General features: G+C 37.7%; 5 protein-coding genes across 6 annotated transcripts; 2 read left to right on the top strand and 3 right to left on the bottom strand.

The window, feature by feature from the left end:
• The first annotated feature begins 824 nt into the window (after positions 1-824).
• Positions 825-1756, top strand: LOC103314327 (uncharacterized). Its single transcript, XM_008200086.3, has 3 exons — positions 825-987; positions 1396-1512; positions 1561-1756. Exons 2-3 carry the CDS (start codon positions 1405-1407, stop codon positions 1705-1707), a joined length of 255 nt encoding a protein of 84 aa, XP_008198308.1. The 5' UTR covers positions 825-987; positions 1396-1404; the 3' UTR covers positions 1708-1756.
• A 378-nt stretch (positions 1757-2134) lies between these two features.
• On the bottom strand, positions 2135-7375 carry Mitofilin (mitofilin). Of its 2 annotated transcripts, XM_969707.4 has the most exons (7): positions 7234-7375; positions 6775-7147; positions 6626-6727; positions 3537-4282; positions 3012-3240; positions 2512-2962; positions 2135-2459 (listed from the first exon to the last, which is right to left on the bottom strand). In XM_969707.4, exons 1-7 carry the CDS (start codon positions 7276-7278, stop codon positions 2282-2284), a joined length of 2124 nt encoding a protein of 707 aa, XP_974800.1. In that variant the 5' UTR covers positions 7279-7375; the 3' UTR covers positions 2135-2281. The 2 variants fall into 2 exon arrangements, with proteins under 2 accessions (XP_974800.1, XP_008198305.1); XM_008200083.3 differs by lacking the exon at positions 6626-6727.
• On the top strand, positions 7272-8208 carry mRpL35 (mitochondrial ribosomal protein L35). The gene is made up of 2 exons (XM_969694.4): positions 7272-7401; positions 7676-8208. The coding sequence occupies exons 1-2, from the start codon at positions 7380-7382 to the stop codon at positions 8170-8172; spliced, it is 519 nt and encodes a 172-aa protein (XP_974787.2). The 5' UTR covers positions 7272-7379; the 3' UTR covers positions 8173-8208.
• LOC135265252 (fumarylacetoacetate hydrolase domain-containing protein 2A-like) lies at positions 8186-10672 on the bottom strand. The gene is made up of 4 exons (XM_064354616.1): positions 10381-10672; positions 8785-9001; positions 8403-8731; positions 8186-8351 (listed from the first exon to the last, which is right to left on the bottom strand). Exons 1-4 carry the CDS (start codon positions 10545-10547, stop codon positions 8201-8203), a joined length of 864 nt encoding a protein of 287 aa, XP_064210686.1. The 5' UTR covers positions 10548-10672; the 3' UTR covers positions 8186-8200.
• Positions 10673-10715: 43 nt separating this feature from the next.
• LOC663626 (fumarylacetoacetate hydrolase domain-containing protein 2A) lies at positions 10716-13271 on the bottom strand. The gene is made up of 4 exons (XM_969664.5): positions 12888-13271; positions 11329-11545; positions 10928-11256; positions 10716-10880 (listed from the first exon to the last, which is right to left on the bottom strand). The coding sequence occupies exons 1-4, from the start codon at positions 13160-13162 to the stop codon at positions 10730-10732; spliced, it is 972 nt and encodes a 323-aa protein (XP_974757.2). The 5' UTR covers positions 13163-13271; the 3' UTR covers positions 10716-10729.
• Positions 13272-14479: the final 1208 nt, after the last annotated feature.

Below are 14479 nucleotides of genomic sequence, written 5' to 3'. Positions count from 1 at the left end.
TGTCTAGCTAGTAACGAAAAGATGTGTAGCTACGGTTTTAGGGGTGTCATTCATTTTGAGCGAGACTGTACTTGATTTTCGATCCAATTTAGTTATTTTTTGCTGAGTTTTTAAAATTTTTGCGAAATAATGCGTCTCTGAAAAACTACAGGTAAAACAAATATGTAAATATATTTTCATTTTTCGGGTAATTTTGAACGAAATTCGTAAATTTAATCGCATTTCTGGTTAAACAAAATGCCAAAATTGTAAAAAAAAAAGTATTACTGAAATTTTTGACTCGCTTGCGTACCCAAAAAAACAGTTTGGTGATTTTTTGGAGTATTTTTGATTTTGCAAAATATTTTCTTTTCTAATTTCTCGCGTAACAACATACTAAAAACACCTAAAAAGTGAGAAACAATAAGAAAAATCCCTAATTTAATAATTTTTGGTTCATTTTAGTATCAAAAAACGCCAAAAACAGTTTTCTAAAATAACCCTAGGTCCCAAAAATGCTAGTGAACATTTATGGCTCACTGTGTGTCAAGATTTGTCATATTTTAATAAAATTCAAGAGCCCCTTTTTAGTACAATCGCCACGTAGGCGCGCTAATGGAATACAAGAATTTCCGATAATTAAATTCACGATAAAATCGTCAGTCATGCTGAAAAATACGTTGGTAAAATAACTGTAACCAATAATAGCATTTTAATAATCTCCCTTGATTCGTCCTTATGTTTCCTATAAATGAATGAAAATAGTTGATACATAAAAATTTATGGAAAAAATGTGTAACGGAAGGTTCCGCAAGAGTTGACCCATCTGCCAAAACGTGTAAAATCACAAACGCATGAGGAAATCCCAGATTAGCGAAGAAAAAGCTAAAAATAACCCTTGATCCCTTTTATCAATTAATTTACCGGAAAACGGGGAAAACGAGATAACGCCAGGTACAAAAAGGGAATTTTTGGCCCTTGCAGCCAGACCCTCGCTTGCTGATCAAGGTGAGTCATGCGTTTTGTGATTTTTCTTTTATTATGGGGGCTTGCGTGCGCTTTTACGGCCCCCTGTCTCACAAACGGGGTAAGTTACAGCGCCTTTCGCCACTTTTTTGACCGAAATTTCCAGGAAAATTGCCAGTTTTTCCTGAAGCGTGCCAAACCCTTGACGTCCTTGAACACTCTGTGTAAAAGTAAAAGAAGCGCGTTTCTGACCGAGGCCCTTTTCGAGATGTGCAATTCTCCGTTTCGTCTAGTGACAAAATTGTAATTGTGTTGTCGAAATAAACACTTGTTCCCGATTCTTGTTATTTCTAATGGTTTGCAAACAGGCGACAGCCTTGCTCGTGGCGGCTATAAAAAGGGGAAATTGTGCGTTTGTCTCAGTGTCTGATTGGTTTTCCTGCTTTCCAGATTGCGAAAATGCGCGCTAATTGGGGCAATGCCGCCGTGCTTTTGACTGTGTTGTTTTTCCACGCGGTTATTGCTTTCCCTTCAAGACCAGACGAGCGCAGTCTTGCGAATAATGAGGTAAATAAGTTGATTGATGTGAGGGGGTGGCTTATGCAAGGGTTGCAGAAGTATCAGCTGTTGAAGGAGATTCTGCCGGCGCTGAGGGAGATGGCAGCCGAGGACAAGTTCCAGGAGGAGAAGAGGAATAACCAGGAGATTATGACGGCCTTTGGCAACATGAAGGAGTTGAGCGATATTTTGAGGTCCGGGTAGTTCAAGAGGATACGATTTGGATGTGAATAAACTACTGAATGAATCGAAATGATTTGTTTTATTCGCTTCCCTATCCATTTATTTTTAACACTTCAAACTTTGTTTATTTTTAAAAACTCCCTTCTGTTCAGAAGTTTTTCAGGTTTGTAGAATCAGATTTATTATTTCAAATTCGTATCCGGCTCGAAGAACCAAAAAATGAATCTTTAAGATTTTTCTCTATTTTTGTAATAACTATAGATTGTGGTTACATTCTTATCCGGCTCGAAGGACAAAAAAATGTACTCTGCTGAATTTGTATCCAAAATAACCTCTGGCTTTGAGATTTTTGTTTGATCTTGTTTTTTTTTCAATTGACTGTTTCCATTTCTTTCACACTGGCTATCACGAAGTGGGAAGAGGAATGGGGTTGTAATAAAACACCGACTAACAAGGACTGTCTTTATTGTACACTCTTGATGAAGTACCGGTTTAAAAATATACAGAGGATAACAATGAAAAAATAAATCGAAAGCACAATAATAAATAAGTAAAACTGTAATTGTTACTATTTAATTTAATGATTTATACAACATTAGAGATGCAAAAGCCCACTAGACGCCGCATGTGCCATTAAAGTGTTGGCAGCTTGTTGTGTCTCTAACAAAATCCTCGTTTCGTTCATCCATTGCCTGGCTATAGACCTGGGAGCGCCTTGTAATAGGTTCATATATTTAAGCGTTTGGGCGAAATCGCCACGATCTAACCAATATCTGTGCAAAAAAGTAATAAATACAACAACCTCTCACATTTTCGCACCCTTACCTAGCCCTTTGTAAAATCTCATTCGTGCTCAATTGACTAAAATCAACGGCTTCATCGTTGAGCTCCGCCTGTGGTATAGGACTAGGATTTTTAATCAGGAAAAATGCCTGGATATACGACAAGATATGCAACGGCAAAGCCCCGCCCTCTTCGGGCACTAGCGCCACCCTCCTGGCCACATCCTCCACCTTCAGGAAGCGCTCCCGGAGCGCATCCTCCGGGAACACCCCGCGCTCCTTCGCCTCCTTTGGAATGCCGTTAATGACCGCCTCCACCAACTCATCCCCTTTGGCTGCCGCCTTCTGCACAAGCGTGATCTCGGGACTTAACGGCCGCAACTGATCCTTCCAGGGAATCCCCGGACAGCCCGTCTTAATCGCCCTTAGCAACGCCTGACACGCCGCCCACAACACTTGCGATTGTTTGGCGGCTTTATCGGCCGCATCGCGCGCTAAATACCAAATTCAAATCTTGCGTCTTTTTTTGTCTTGCATACAAACCTTTAAACGCATGGTCGAGTCCCTTCATCCGGCCCACCATCGCCGCCAACTGCGATTTATGCTTGAAACGCTCCTTCTCCATTTCTTCGTCGAATTTTCGGGACAATACTCTTTCGATTTCGAGCGCACGAGTGGTCACGGCTTCATCCAAGTGGTCGGCGAAAACTTGCGATTGGCGTTTGAGTTGTTCGCGCAATTCGTGCTCGGCCTCTTTTCGCAACTTGAGACACTGAAAAAAAACAAACAAATGCCCTATTTTTTCAAAAAAAAAACCGAATTTTTCGGCCTTGTTGCAACATAGCTGCGCCATGTCGATCAAATCGTGGCCAGGGCAACAAAGTAACCAATAATTTTGGTTATTTTGATTTATTTTCAATCACTTACTAATCAGTAGTCGGTATTTACGTAAATTTAAAAACTAATGAAAAAGATAATATCTGGCAATATATATATATATATATATATATATATATATATATATATATATATATATTTTTTTTGGACTTAAAGTGCAGTTACACCAACCTGTTTCTGGAAGCACAGAGTCAATTTCCGCTTCTCCTCTTCGATGGCTTCGCAAATTTGGGCCTTGCCAAGTGGTTCAAAGCCGCCTCTTCGTGCCGCATCCAACGCCGACTGCAATTTCTCGTGCGCCACAGTTTCCAGTTTTGCCAATTCTTTTTGGTAATACAAGACAACGGAATACGCGTGTAAAATAAACAAATCCAAGTCGGCCTCGTTCACTTCCAACTTTTTATTGTAAATATCGATCGCGGGGAAAAGCGATTCCAACTCTTCGCAAAAATGATGTCTAGCCTTTTGGACCTTTTCCCAGTATTTATCGGTGATTGAGCCCAATTTTCTCTCGATTTCGTACTGCGCTTTGGCCGCGTCAATGTCCTCTTGGACTTTATCGATGTTAATGTTGACCATTTCTTTCGTGGCTGCGGAGGTTTTGGTTAGGAGAGTCTTTAATTTTGAGACGTTTTGGGCCGCTTGAGCTGCCTTCTCTTCGGCCAATCGCACCGACTCGTTCTTGGCCTTGGTTTTGGCTTTGAGGGCCTCCCATTGAGGAGGCTTGACCTGGTCCACGGACTGGTCCAAAATCTGGCTTATTTCTCCGTTATAAACGCGGAGGTCGTAGACAGCTTTGTTGTAAAAATTGACTGCTTCGGTGGCAGCGTCGCAGATTTTTGCCTCGAGTTCGGCCAAGTTGCTGGGGTGCGACTCGGGCACGGAGACCTCGCCAGGGGGCACCTTGGCCTCGCCACCTACCAAGCAAAGTTTTATGGACCTTTTCGATACTTTTCGAACCCGAAAATCATAACTCAAAACTTTAGTTTTTTTTACGACTTTTACGTCGTACAGCAAAACGGTTTGTTCCAGTGAATTCAGCGGCCCATTTTGTGTATTACACCAACTTTTAACGAGATCTAATATTTTAAAGTTTTTTGCTAAAAATTAAGATAGGCATTTTCTATAGTGAAAAATTTTATTCATTAAAAAAATTCATAACTCAAAAACTAAAAGTCGTAGAGCAATGCGGTTTGTTCCATTGAATTCAGCGGTTAATTTTCTGTATTATACCAACTTTTCACGAGATTTAAAATTTTCAATTTTTTTTGCTCAAATTTCCTGAGTAATACAACTTACCTTCAAAGAGGTGAAAAAAAATTTTTTTTTTTAAACTAACTCCAGCAAATTTTTATGGACCTCTACATGTCTTAACAACCCACTAAAGTTGTTAAAAGTCCACTAAAGGTCCAAATGTTCGATTTTTTGATGTTTGATTTTTTCAATTTTCGTCGCAATTTTTGTCGGTTTTGGGTACCCGGAACATTTGTCGAGCAATAGCTCCGGAACTATTAGAGATAATCCCCATAAAGTGTATTATCGTTGGAAAGCTCTTTAAATTATCTATTTTTTTCAAAAAAGATTATTGTTCTCCGACTAATAGTTTTCGAGCAAATTGCTGCTAAATGCAAAAATTGGTAAAATTTTAAAAAATTCATAACTAAAAAACTATTAGGAATTTGGCAATTTTCTCGATGCCAATCGATTCCCCGGATCATTTTGCATGAGTATGGATCAAAACAGTTCCATTTTTTAGAATAGTTTAGCCGTAAATGAGAAAATAAAAAAAATTTAAAAAAAGTTAACACCCCCCCCTTAAAATCGGTCAATTTTTAAAGTGTCTCAAAATCAAATGAAACCTATTTTATCTTATAGATTTTGATGTGCTCTTTACGATGGAACAAACTGTTTTCTTCTAGCTCTTTGGGTTTGGCCGTAATCGGCGTTTGAAAATTGAAAAATTTTTTGCGAGATATCGCCTTGAGTCCTATGTCATTTTGTAGAGTTTTTTATTCCGGTTATTCTCCATTTTTCCGTTTCTCGATATCTTTAATAGTTTCGCCGTAATTGGCGATTGAAAATTGAAAAAAAGTGAAAATGGAAACCTTTTTTTGCGTTTTTCTCGGAAACTAAAAGACTTAGAGCGACAAACAAAAATCCATCTGATAGCGCTTAATTTTCTCTATTTTTTCGATTAAACCCGGAGCCGCTCCGGGTAACGGTTCCGGCTACAGAGGCGATCAAAGTTTTGCACTAAAAAAATTCACAAAAAAAAAACTAAAAGTCGTAGAGCATTGCGGTTTGTTCCGTTGAATTCTACGGCTCATTTTACATATTATATCAATTTTTCACAAGAATTAAAAATTTAAAATTTTTTGCCTAAATTTAGGGTAGCCATTTGTCATAGTGAAATATTTTATTCATTAAAAAAATTCATAACTCAAAAACTAAAAGTCGTAGAGCAATCCGGTTTGTTCCATTGAATTCAGCGGTTCATTTTCTGTATTATACCAACTTTTCACGAGATTTAAAATTTTCAATTTTTTTGCTCAAATTTCCTGAGTAATACAACTTACCTTCAAAGAGGTGAAATTTTTTTTTTTTTAAACTAACTTCAGCAAATTTTTATGGACCTCTACATGTCTTAACAACCCACTAAAGTTGTCCAAATGTTCGATTTTTTGATGTATGATTTTTTCAATTTTCGTCGCAGTTTTTGTCGGTTTTGGGTACCCGGAGTATTTCTCGAGCAATAGCTCCGGAACTATTAGAGATAACCCCATGAAGTGTATTATCATTGGAAAGCTCTTTGTATTATCTATTATTTTCAAAAAAGATTATTGTACTCCGACTAATAGTTTTCGAGCAAATTGCTGCTAAATGCAAAAATTGGTAAAATTTTAAAAAATTCATAACTAAAAAACTATTGAGAATTTGGCAATTTTCTCGATGCCAATCGATTCCCCGGATCATTTTGCATAGGTAGGGATTAAAATAAGTCCACCTTTTCAAATAGTTCAGCCATAATAGAAAAAATAAAAAAAAAATTAAAAATTTGTCCATTCTTCACCCGAAAAATTCGTTATAAGTCTTAGGGCAAAACTGTTTGTTCCAGAGAATTTTACGGTTCATTACACGTATTACACCTATCTTTTACAACACTGGAACTTTGTATATGTCTTTTAGTTTTAATAATAATAATTTTAAATAATAGGAAAGAAATGAGCTACTTATAAAAATCAAAGCAGAGATATTAGTACCAATTTCGACATCGCGCTTGTCCTTCTGCTCGATGCGGATCTCCGTGTACCCCTCCTGGGGGACCTTGGTGTCTTCAAGTGCCGGTATCACTGGCTGGGGGGCTGTCGGAGGCTGGGTTAGTCACTCAAAGCGCGCGTTAGTCGCTTACCTTTGTATTGCTTCTGTTCTAATTTCACGTCCTCTTTCTTCTTGCGCTGTTCTTGCGTCAGCAGCCCCGAGACCGACTTCTTCACGTCCTCGTAGACCCCCGAAGCCGAGTCAAGTAGACTGTGCTCCTCTTGGAACACAAACTTGATCACGTCGTCGGTCCAGGGGACGTACTCGCCCAAAGTCTTGCGGAAGTCTGGGTCGTATTTAGCGTAACCGATTGTGGCACCACCGACCAAAGCGAGTGCCCCCAAGGTGTACAGCGCACCGGAACTGGACTTGTCTTTTCGTTTGGGGGGCGGGGGCGGACACACGTCCTTCGAGTAACATCGCACACTCTTATACAATTTGAATTCCAAAATTCGACGGGATTTCTGCAAGAAGCCGGCAATTACGTAAAGCGCCCAAGTCACGAGATGACATAACCACTCGATTTAGCTTTATGACGAGAGGGGCTTACCGTTTGGAGATTTTTCGACGGGAACCTTCCTACAATTCTTAACATCTTCTGGGGCAGCCACTTTGGGAGCGGTTTTAGCAAAATCAGACAACACAAAAATACTCCTTGCAGTTAGCTTGACAGTGCAGACATCACTCGAATTATCAATGTTGAGAGTCCTCAATTCGTGTAAGTGGCCCCAAAATCGCCCCAGATTCAACCAGGATGTCACAAAACCCACAAAAACGCCCAACCTGACCCCTAATTATTACTTTAACTCGATTTTTTTGTTTTTGGTTGCGAATTCTAAGGTTAAGTTATGCGGTATTTTTTAAGTTGTCAAGACGCTAAATCCCCCAAATTCCCATATTTCCATCCTTGTCCCACTCATTTGTTACGTAACGTCACAAACCTAACGAAACTAAAACCCTAACTAGAAAAATGTTGAAATTTTTAATTCCAGTCTCGCGGTTCGTTACAAGGGCCCCCCTGGTCCAAAATGTGGTCGCGAACGTGCCACTTGTGCGCACCATCACATCGGTCATCCCCACAACGATCGCAGCCCCCAAACCTAGTCTCTTATCCAGCCCCCAGCTCTTCCAAGTCAGCTCCCGCAACCTGATTAAATTGGGGCTTAATCGGGGGCGCTGCAAGTCGGTTAAGGCAGTGAGACGGAGGTTTTACCGGCTGCATTGGGGCGCCTGGATCCGCACAATGTGTGGGCGCCACAAAAGGCTGTGGAAGAAAAGTGGGGCTAACAAGCGCCGTTTGAGGCAGCACGTCATGTGCAACGCCAGTCAGAGCTACCTTTTGGATAAAATGGCAGGGCCCTTTTGGACCAAACGACGGTATTACGTCGATGACCCCTATGAGCCCTACCACACGCGCGAGGAGTACCCCCTCAGTGCGCGAAAGCCCAAGGTTTTTGTGCCCCCAAGTGGGACAGTGCCCAATTGTTAAATAAATAAACTAGTTGTAAATAAAATTTTTATTGAACTGTGTTTCTCATTTTGCCGATTCCTTCAATTTCGGTTTCGAGTATGTCGTTTTTGCGGAGGAATTCGGGGGGGCTGCGGTTCACACCGACCCCGGAAGGGGTCCCTGTGAGGATCACATCGCCGGGGTACAGAGTAACAACCCTGTAATAGCACATTTAGGGATGAACGCTTTATATTAGGAAACAAAATTACTGTGATAAATACGAGACGAGGAAATCGACTTTGAAGATCATTTCGTTCGTGTTTCCGTTCTGTTTCAACTTTCCGTTGACCCAGCTTTTGATGGTCAAGTTGTTGGGGTCTAGTTTATTTTTCGTCACTACTGCCGGGCCCAAAGGGCAGAAAGTGTCCATACTCTTGCCTAGGAGGTACTGTCCGTTGTTTCTGGCTGTTACCCAGTCTCGGGCGGTGATGTCTTGGGCCACAGTGTAGCCGAAAATGTGGTCAAGGGCTTGGTCTTGCCTTATGGCTTTGGCTTTGCGTCCTATGACCACAGCGAGTTCCGCTTCCCAGTCGACGCTCTTAATTTTTTTTAATAGGGGGATTTGGTAATTTAGGGGGCTATCATACTAACATTGCTTATTTTGGGGAGCTCGATTTTATCATAAGGCCCCACGATGGTTGAGGAGAATTTACTGAAAATTATTGGTTCATGGGGGTAGGGGATGTTTAATTCATCGCAGTGGCGCGAGTAGTTAAGGCCTACACAAGCCACCTTGTCCGGTTTGATTACTGGAGGGAGGAGTTCCACGTTTTTGAGGGGGATGACGGATTTGCCGGAAGCGATTATTCTGCTTATTACAATTAGGTGTTGAAATCATCAGATATTTGCATATCAAAGAGTGATTTATTTATTTATAGTTCTTCTGGCATTTTTTCAAATAAGACAAGATGGGATCTGAGCTATTTAATACTCAAAAACCAATGCTACCTATTTTTTTACAAATAATATTCATACTTTCCATGACAAATACAATCATAATACTTTTTTTATTTTGCGTAAGTAACAAATTAACAACTTTAGTGCCAGTTATAAATAAAGGTTAAACAATTTAACAAAAAAAAATGGTGTGAACTTTATTCCTCTAGACGATAAAATGTCATTTTTTCATGAAATAAGCAGTAGATAAGAGGCGATTTTAACAATAACGATAGATTTCTTATAATACCGGTAAAAATGATTGCACAAATTGAGATATTATTTGTACTTATTATTTGTATAATATTAAAAAAAAAGAAGACACTTACATTGTGTCAACAGCTGTGGAAAAACTGCCAAGCAAACGGTTTTCCAAATTTAAAAAAATACCAAATAATGTTTCATTGTTGAAAAATTGTTCATTTTATATTCATTACCTATTGCGTCATTAATTTTATTTTAAATTAATTGGAGTACAAGAAACAAAAAAATATAAAGAAAAAAAATCTTTAATCGATATGATTTTAGGATGTTACGTCCTATAAAAAACGTTACTCAGTTGGCCTTGCACAACGTAGTTGCGTGACCAATAGAAATTACGATCCATTTGGAGCAATTTCAACTAGATATTGTTAGAAAAAACAAACAGAATTACTTTTAATAAAATATTTATTAAAAAACAACCATGAGATGCTTATGAAATTTGCAATAATTAGACAGAGTGCTCAAAAAATATGTCCTAGAAAGAAGCCAATTTGTAGTTATTTTTCGCCATATTTTAACTTTTTTTCTGGGTTTATGGTTTCGTTTACGTCAAAAAATTATGCAAAAATAACATTTTTAATGTTTCTGTGCTAAAAAATTATATTTACAACACAAACACTAAATAACATTATCAAAAATTTGTTTACCCCGTTGGCCTTGAAAAAATGTCTGAATAATTTATGGCACATTTATTGTCACAACTTATCGACAGGATTAAATAAATACGCCAAAATATTAGATTTATTAATACGACAAATTGGAATAAAAAAATGCAATTTCATAAATCCTACAAGTACCGGATTGAAACTGCGATAAATGTGATATGAATATATTTGTGTATTGTTTTTTTTAATTTGGACGTTACGATTGGTTCAAATCAAAGGTAAAAATTAATAAAACCGCCCCATTTACGCACTATCGATCGGGCCCTCTAACCTGATTATCTCCCAAGTGCGGTAAACAAACAATTATTGTGCAAGTTGTCACCTTTTGGCCCGCTCGTAGACGTCATCGCCGGTGGCTAGGAACTTGGTCAGGGTGTTGGGTATGGAGTGGTCCACGTTGCTAATGTCGAAAATGTCCCCGTCTTGGGTAATCTGCCCCCCCAGATGGGGTAAACCGCCCATTTTGAGCCGGTATTGCACAAATCTCATCTCGTTCCGAGTTGAAACACCCAACTTTCTTATCGCGTGTTGTACTTTATTATTACGAATAAATAATCTCGAGTTAAAGAGATGCAAGATTGTTGTTGAACACACTTTTGCGACTTATAAGTGATAAGACATTTTGTGGGATGATGGTTAAAGAAATAAACAAACAAGTTGTGATAAAAAATTTATTGAACAATGTTTCTCATTTTGCCGATTCCTTCAATTTCGCTCTCGAGGATATCGTCTTTGTGGAGGAACTCAGGGGGGCTGCGGTGCATGCCGACCCCGGAAGGGGTCCCCGTGAGGATCACATCGCCGGGGTACAGTGTTACAATCCTGTAATAGCACATTAATTAAGTAATATGTGGGAAAAATGGACTTACTGTGACAAATACGAGACGAGAAAATCGACTTTGAAGATCATCTCTTTCGTATTTCCGTTCTGTTTCAACTTGCCGTTGACCCAAGTTTTGATATTTAAGTTGTTGGGGTCTAGTTTATTTTTCGTAACTACCGCAGGGCCCAAAGGGCAGAACGTGTCCATACTTTTGCCTAGCAGAAACTGTCCATTATTTCGTTTTTTCTGCCAGTCTCGGGCACTAATATCTTGGGCCACTGTGTATCCGAAGATGTAATCATGGGCTTGGTCTTGCCTTATGGCCTTGGCTTTGCGGCCTATGATCACAGCGAGTTCACATTCCCAGTCGACACTCTTGAATTATTATTATTATTATTATTATTATTATTAATTTAAAATTTGACAATTTTGGGGGGCTATACTCACGTTGCTTATTTTGGGCAGTTGGATGGTGTCGTAGGGCCCCACGATGGTTGAGGAGAATTTACTAAAAAACATGGGTTCACGGGGGTGGGGGATGTTTTGTTCGTCACAATGACCGGAGTAGTTGAGGCCCACGCAAGCCACTTTGTCCGGTTTGATTATTGGGGGGAGGAGGTCCACGTTTTTGAGAGGGATGACGGATTTGCCGGAAGCGATTATCCTGTTTAAGGGATGTTTTATGTGAAATTAAATTACGAGTGAAAATTAGATATCAACTAAGTTTTATTCATTTATAGCGCAGTTTACAAATATAGTTTATTTAAAAAAAAAGTTTTTGTTAAGAGTCGTCACGGTAAAGTAGGAGAAAAAAATGCACGAGTGTAGAATTGGTTGCATAACAACTCAAATCTATAAAAAACCTTCGACAGCTTAGTATAGAAATAATTAAGCTTTTAACAATTTAGTAATTATTAACTGACTTATTTACGGTCCCTTATGGCATTTTTTATTATCTAGTAAACCAAACAGATTATTATTTTTCACCTATTTATTCAAAACAACTCAATTAAATTTTTCACAAACTACTAATTGATAAATAGTAAAATTGCATAATACATTTCTAAAACATTGTTTTACTGTTGCAAAATTGCTCAACTTTTCTGTAAAAAATTGTTTAACAAAATTAAATTGTTTATTTAATTATTTTCATTACCTATTGTGTCGCCGATTTTACTTTAAATTAATTGGCGTACAAGAAACACAAAATAATAAAACAGAAGGGCAACATAAATGGAATTTGTTTATCAATTTTTGTTGATTAGGATGCTCATCCTATCAAAATAAAAACGTTATTCAATTGGCCTTGCAAAATATCGTTGCGTGACCAATAATAATTGCAACAATTTTAAGATACTTATTAAAAATTTAAACAAAATTACCCATTTGTAAAAGATTCAGTTCGTTACAGACTACTTTTATTAAAAATCAAAAATACACAGTGGTTCAAAAAATATGAGTAAATAATTTGGACATGTTTTTTGACTTTATTAATCTTTTTTCCAAGGTTTGTAGTGACATTAAAGTATGGCAAAATTTATTAAAATAAATCATGCAAACGTTTCTGGTCTAAATGACCAAAAAATTAATATTTATGACAGCATGGACAGTCATTGTTATGGCTGAGACGCTATCAAAAATTTGTTTACCTCGTTGGCCTTGAAAAATATAATTCTACATGTCGCGGATAATTTACGGGAGATTTATTGTCACAACTTATCAACACGATTAGACCAAATTAGATTTATTAATATAAAGAACTGGATTAAAAACCAAGAATTTATAATTGTAAATACTGTATTAATTTACATGCGTTGCATGTAAGGTTCTCATAATCCGTATGTAAACGATATACTGGAAGTACCGGATTATGAAACAGCGATAGGACAAATATGCTTTTTTAATTTACACGTTTACGGCCCTGATTGGTTCAAACAGGAGGTATAAATAATTAATAATTATCTCCCAAGTGCGGTAAACAAGCAATTGTTATGCAAAGTCGTCACCTTTTGGCCCTCTCGTAGACGTCATCGCCGGTGGCTAGGAACTTGGTCAGGGTGTTGGGTATGGAGTGGTCCACGTTGCTGATGTCGAAAATGTCCCCATCCTGGGTAATCTGCCCCCCCAGGTGGGGTAAACCGCCCGTTTTGAGCCGGTATTGCACAAATCTCATCTCGTTTCGAGTTGAGACACTCAACTTTCTTATCGCGTGCTGAGATTTATTAGAAATAAGTAATCTCGAATTGTTGAAGAGATGCAAGATCGTCGTTGTTGAGCACATTTTTGCGACTGATAAGAAACGTTAGGTCGGACGATAAGGGAAAGACACCCAAATGGGTATCAACGTCGAGGTAAACTGACGCTGAGGGACCTCAGAGAACCGGTTGAGGTATTTTCGACTCGGGGAAAGTAATTTATTATTTATCATTCAGTGCCGTTTAGAGACAGAATGCATTGCGTGCGGCCTTGAACGCAATTCCATTTATTACAGAATTTTTGTAAAATTGACAGAAAAAATAATAGAAAGTGAAAGTCGGCGACATCGAGTTGGCATGGGGTGTACTTCTCTGGGTGTGTTACCCGGGTGTGATGGTAAAGGTTTCGCTAGTGGTTAACAGGTGGCGCCCAAATTGAGTCACAAATGTTAAGTTAAAACAAGAAGTAATTGCAATAAAGTTGCAATTACAACGGTAATTAATCGCTAATTAGCGGAAATCCTGTTGTATGTCATTTACGGCAGGTTTGTGATTAATTATTTTCAATTAGAATCAATTTTCTCCGTTTTTGTGTCAAGTGATTATAAATTAACAATACGGGTTTGCGCACGGAATGCCATTAGTGTTTTTCCAAGCAAGGAAATCATTTTTTGGAACGGAGTCAAAAAAGGCAAATTTTTCAAAAGCAAACAAGATAATAAACAATTGTTAAAAATGTGATAATAAATTGTAAACTGACAAAAATAGAAAGTAAAAAACAATGTACATAGTAACTCCGTTAAAAAAAAGAGGAGAATCCAACTAAACCGACATACTAGGCTTTGATAATCCCTTTTTCCTCAACCATGAAACTAAGTCAAAAAGAAAATAATATGAGAAGTAAAAAGATAATTCTAGATAAAAGATTTGAGAACATAAAGTTAAAAAACTAAGAGTAAAAAGAATACACAGCAAGGTCTTAATAAATTTACCAAGTAAAACATTAATAAAAAAAAAGAAAATCGTAAGAAGAATTTCTACTACTTTTATATCAAAAACTATACTTATGTTATGATGGTACAGAATTCAGCGTTTGCTATTAAATACTAGTACTTTATTTTATCTCTCAGGCTATGATTTTTTTGAATTTTTCTATTATTCAGCATATTAAAAACTGTAGAAAAAAATAATTTGAAGCTCCTACTACCTTAAGATAAAATCTGGATTTTTTAAAATAAGTATTAGTAAGAAGTTAAAATATCAGATAATATAATAATTAAATTAAAAACAACAAAAAGTAGTAGTAATAAAAAAAGGAAAAAATTTCAAGTTTATAAAAATTACAATCTTAAAAGTCATTGTTAAAGCTAATGATAAAAGAAAAGTTTTTAGAAAAAAATCAG

Source organism: Tribolium castaneum, chromosome 2, assembly GCF_031307605.1.
Source record: "Tribolium castaneum strain GA2 chromosome 2, icTriCast1.1, whole genome shotgun sequence".
Taxonomy (NCBI): domain Eukaryota; kingdom Metazoa; phylum Arthropoda; class Insecta; order Coleoptera; family Tenebrionidae; genus Tribolium; species Tribolium castaneum.
This window is presented reverse-complemented; position numbering and strand designations above follow the sequence as displayed.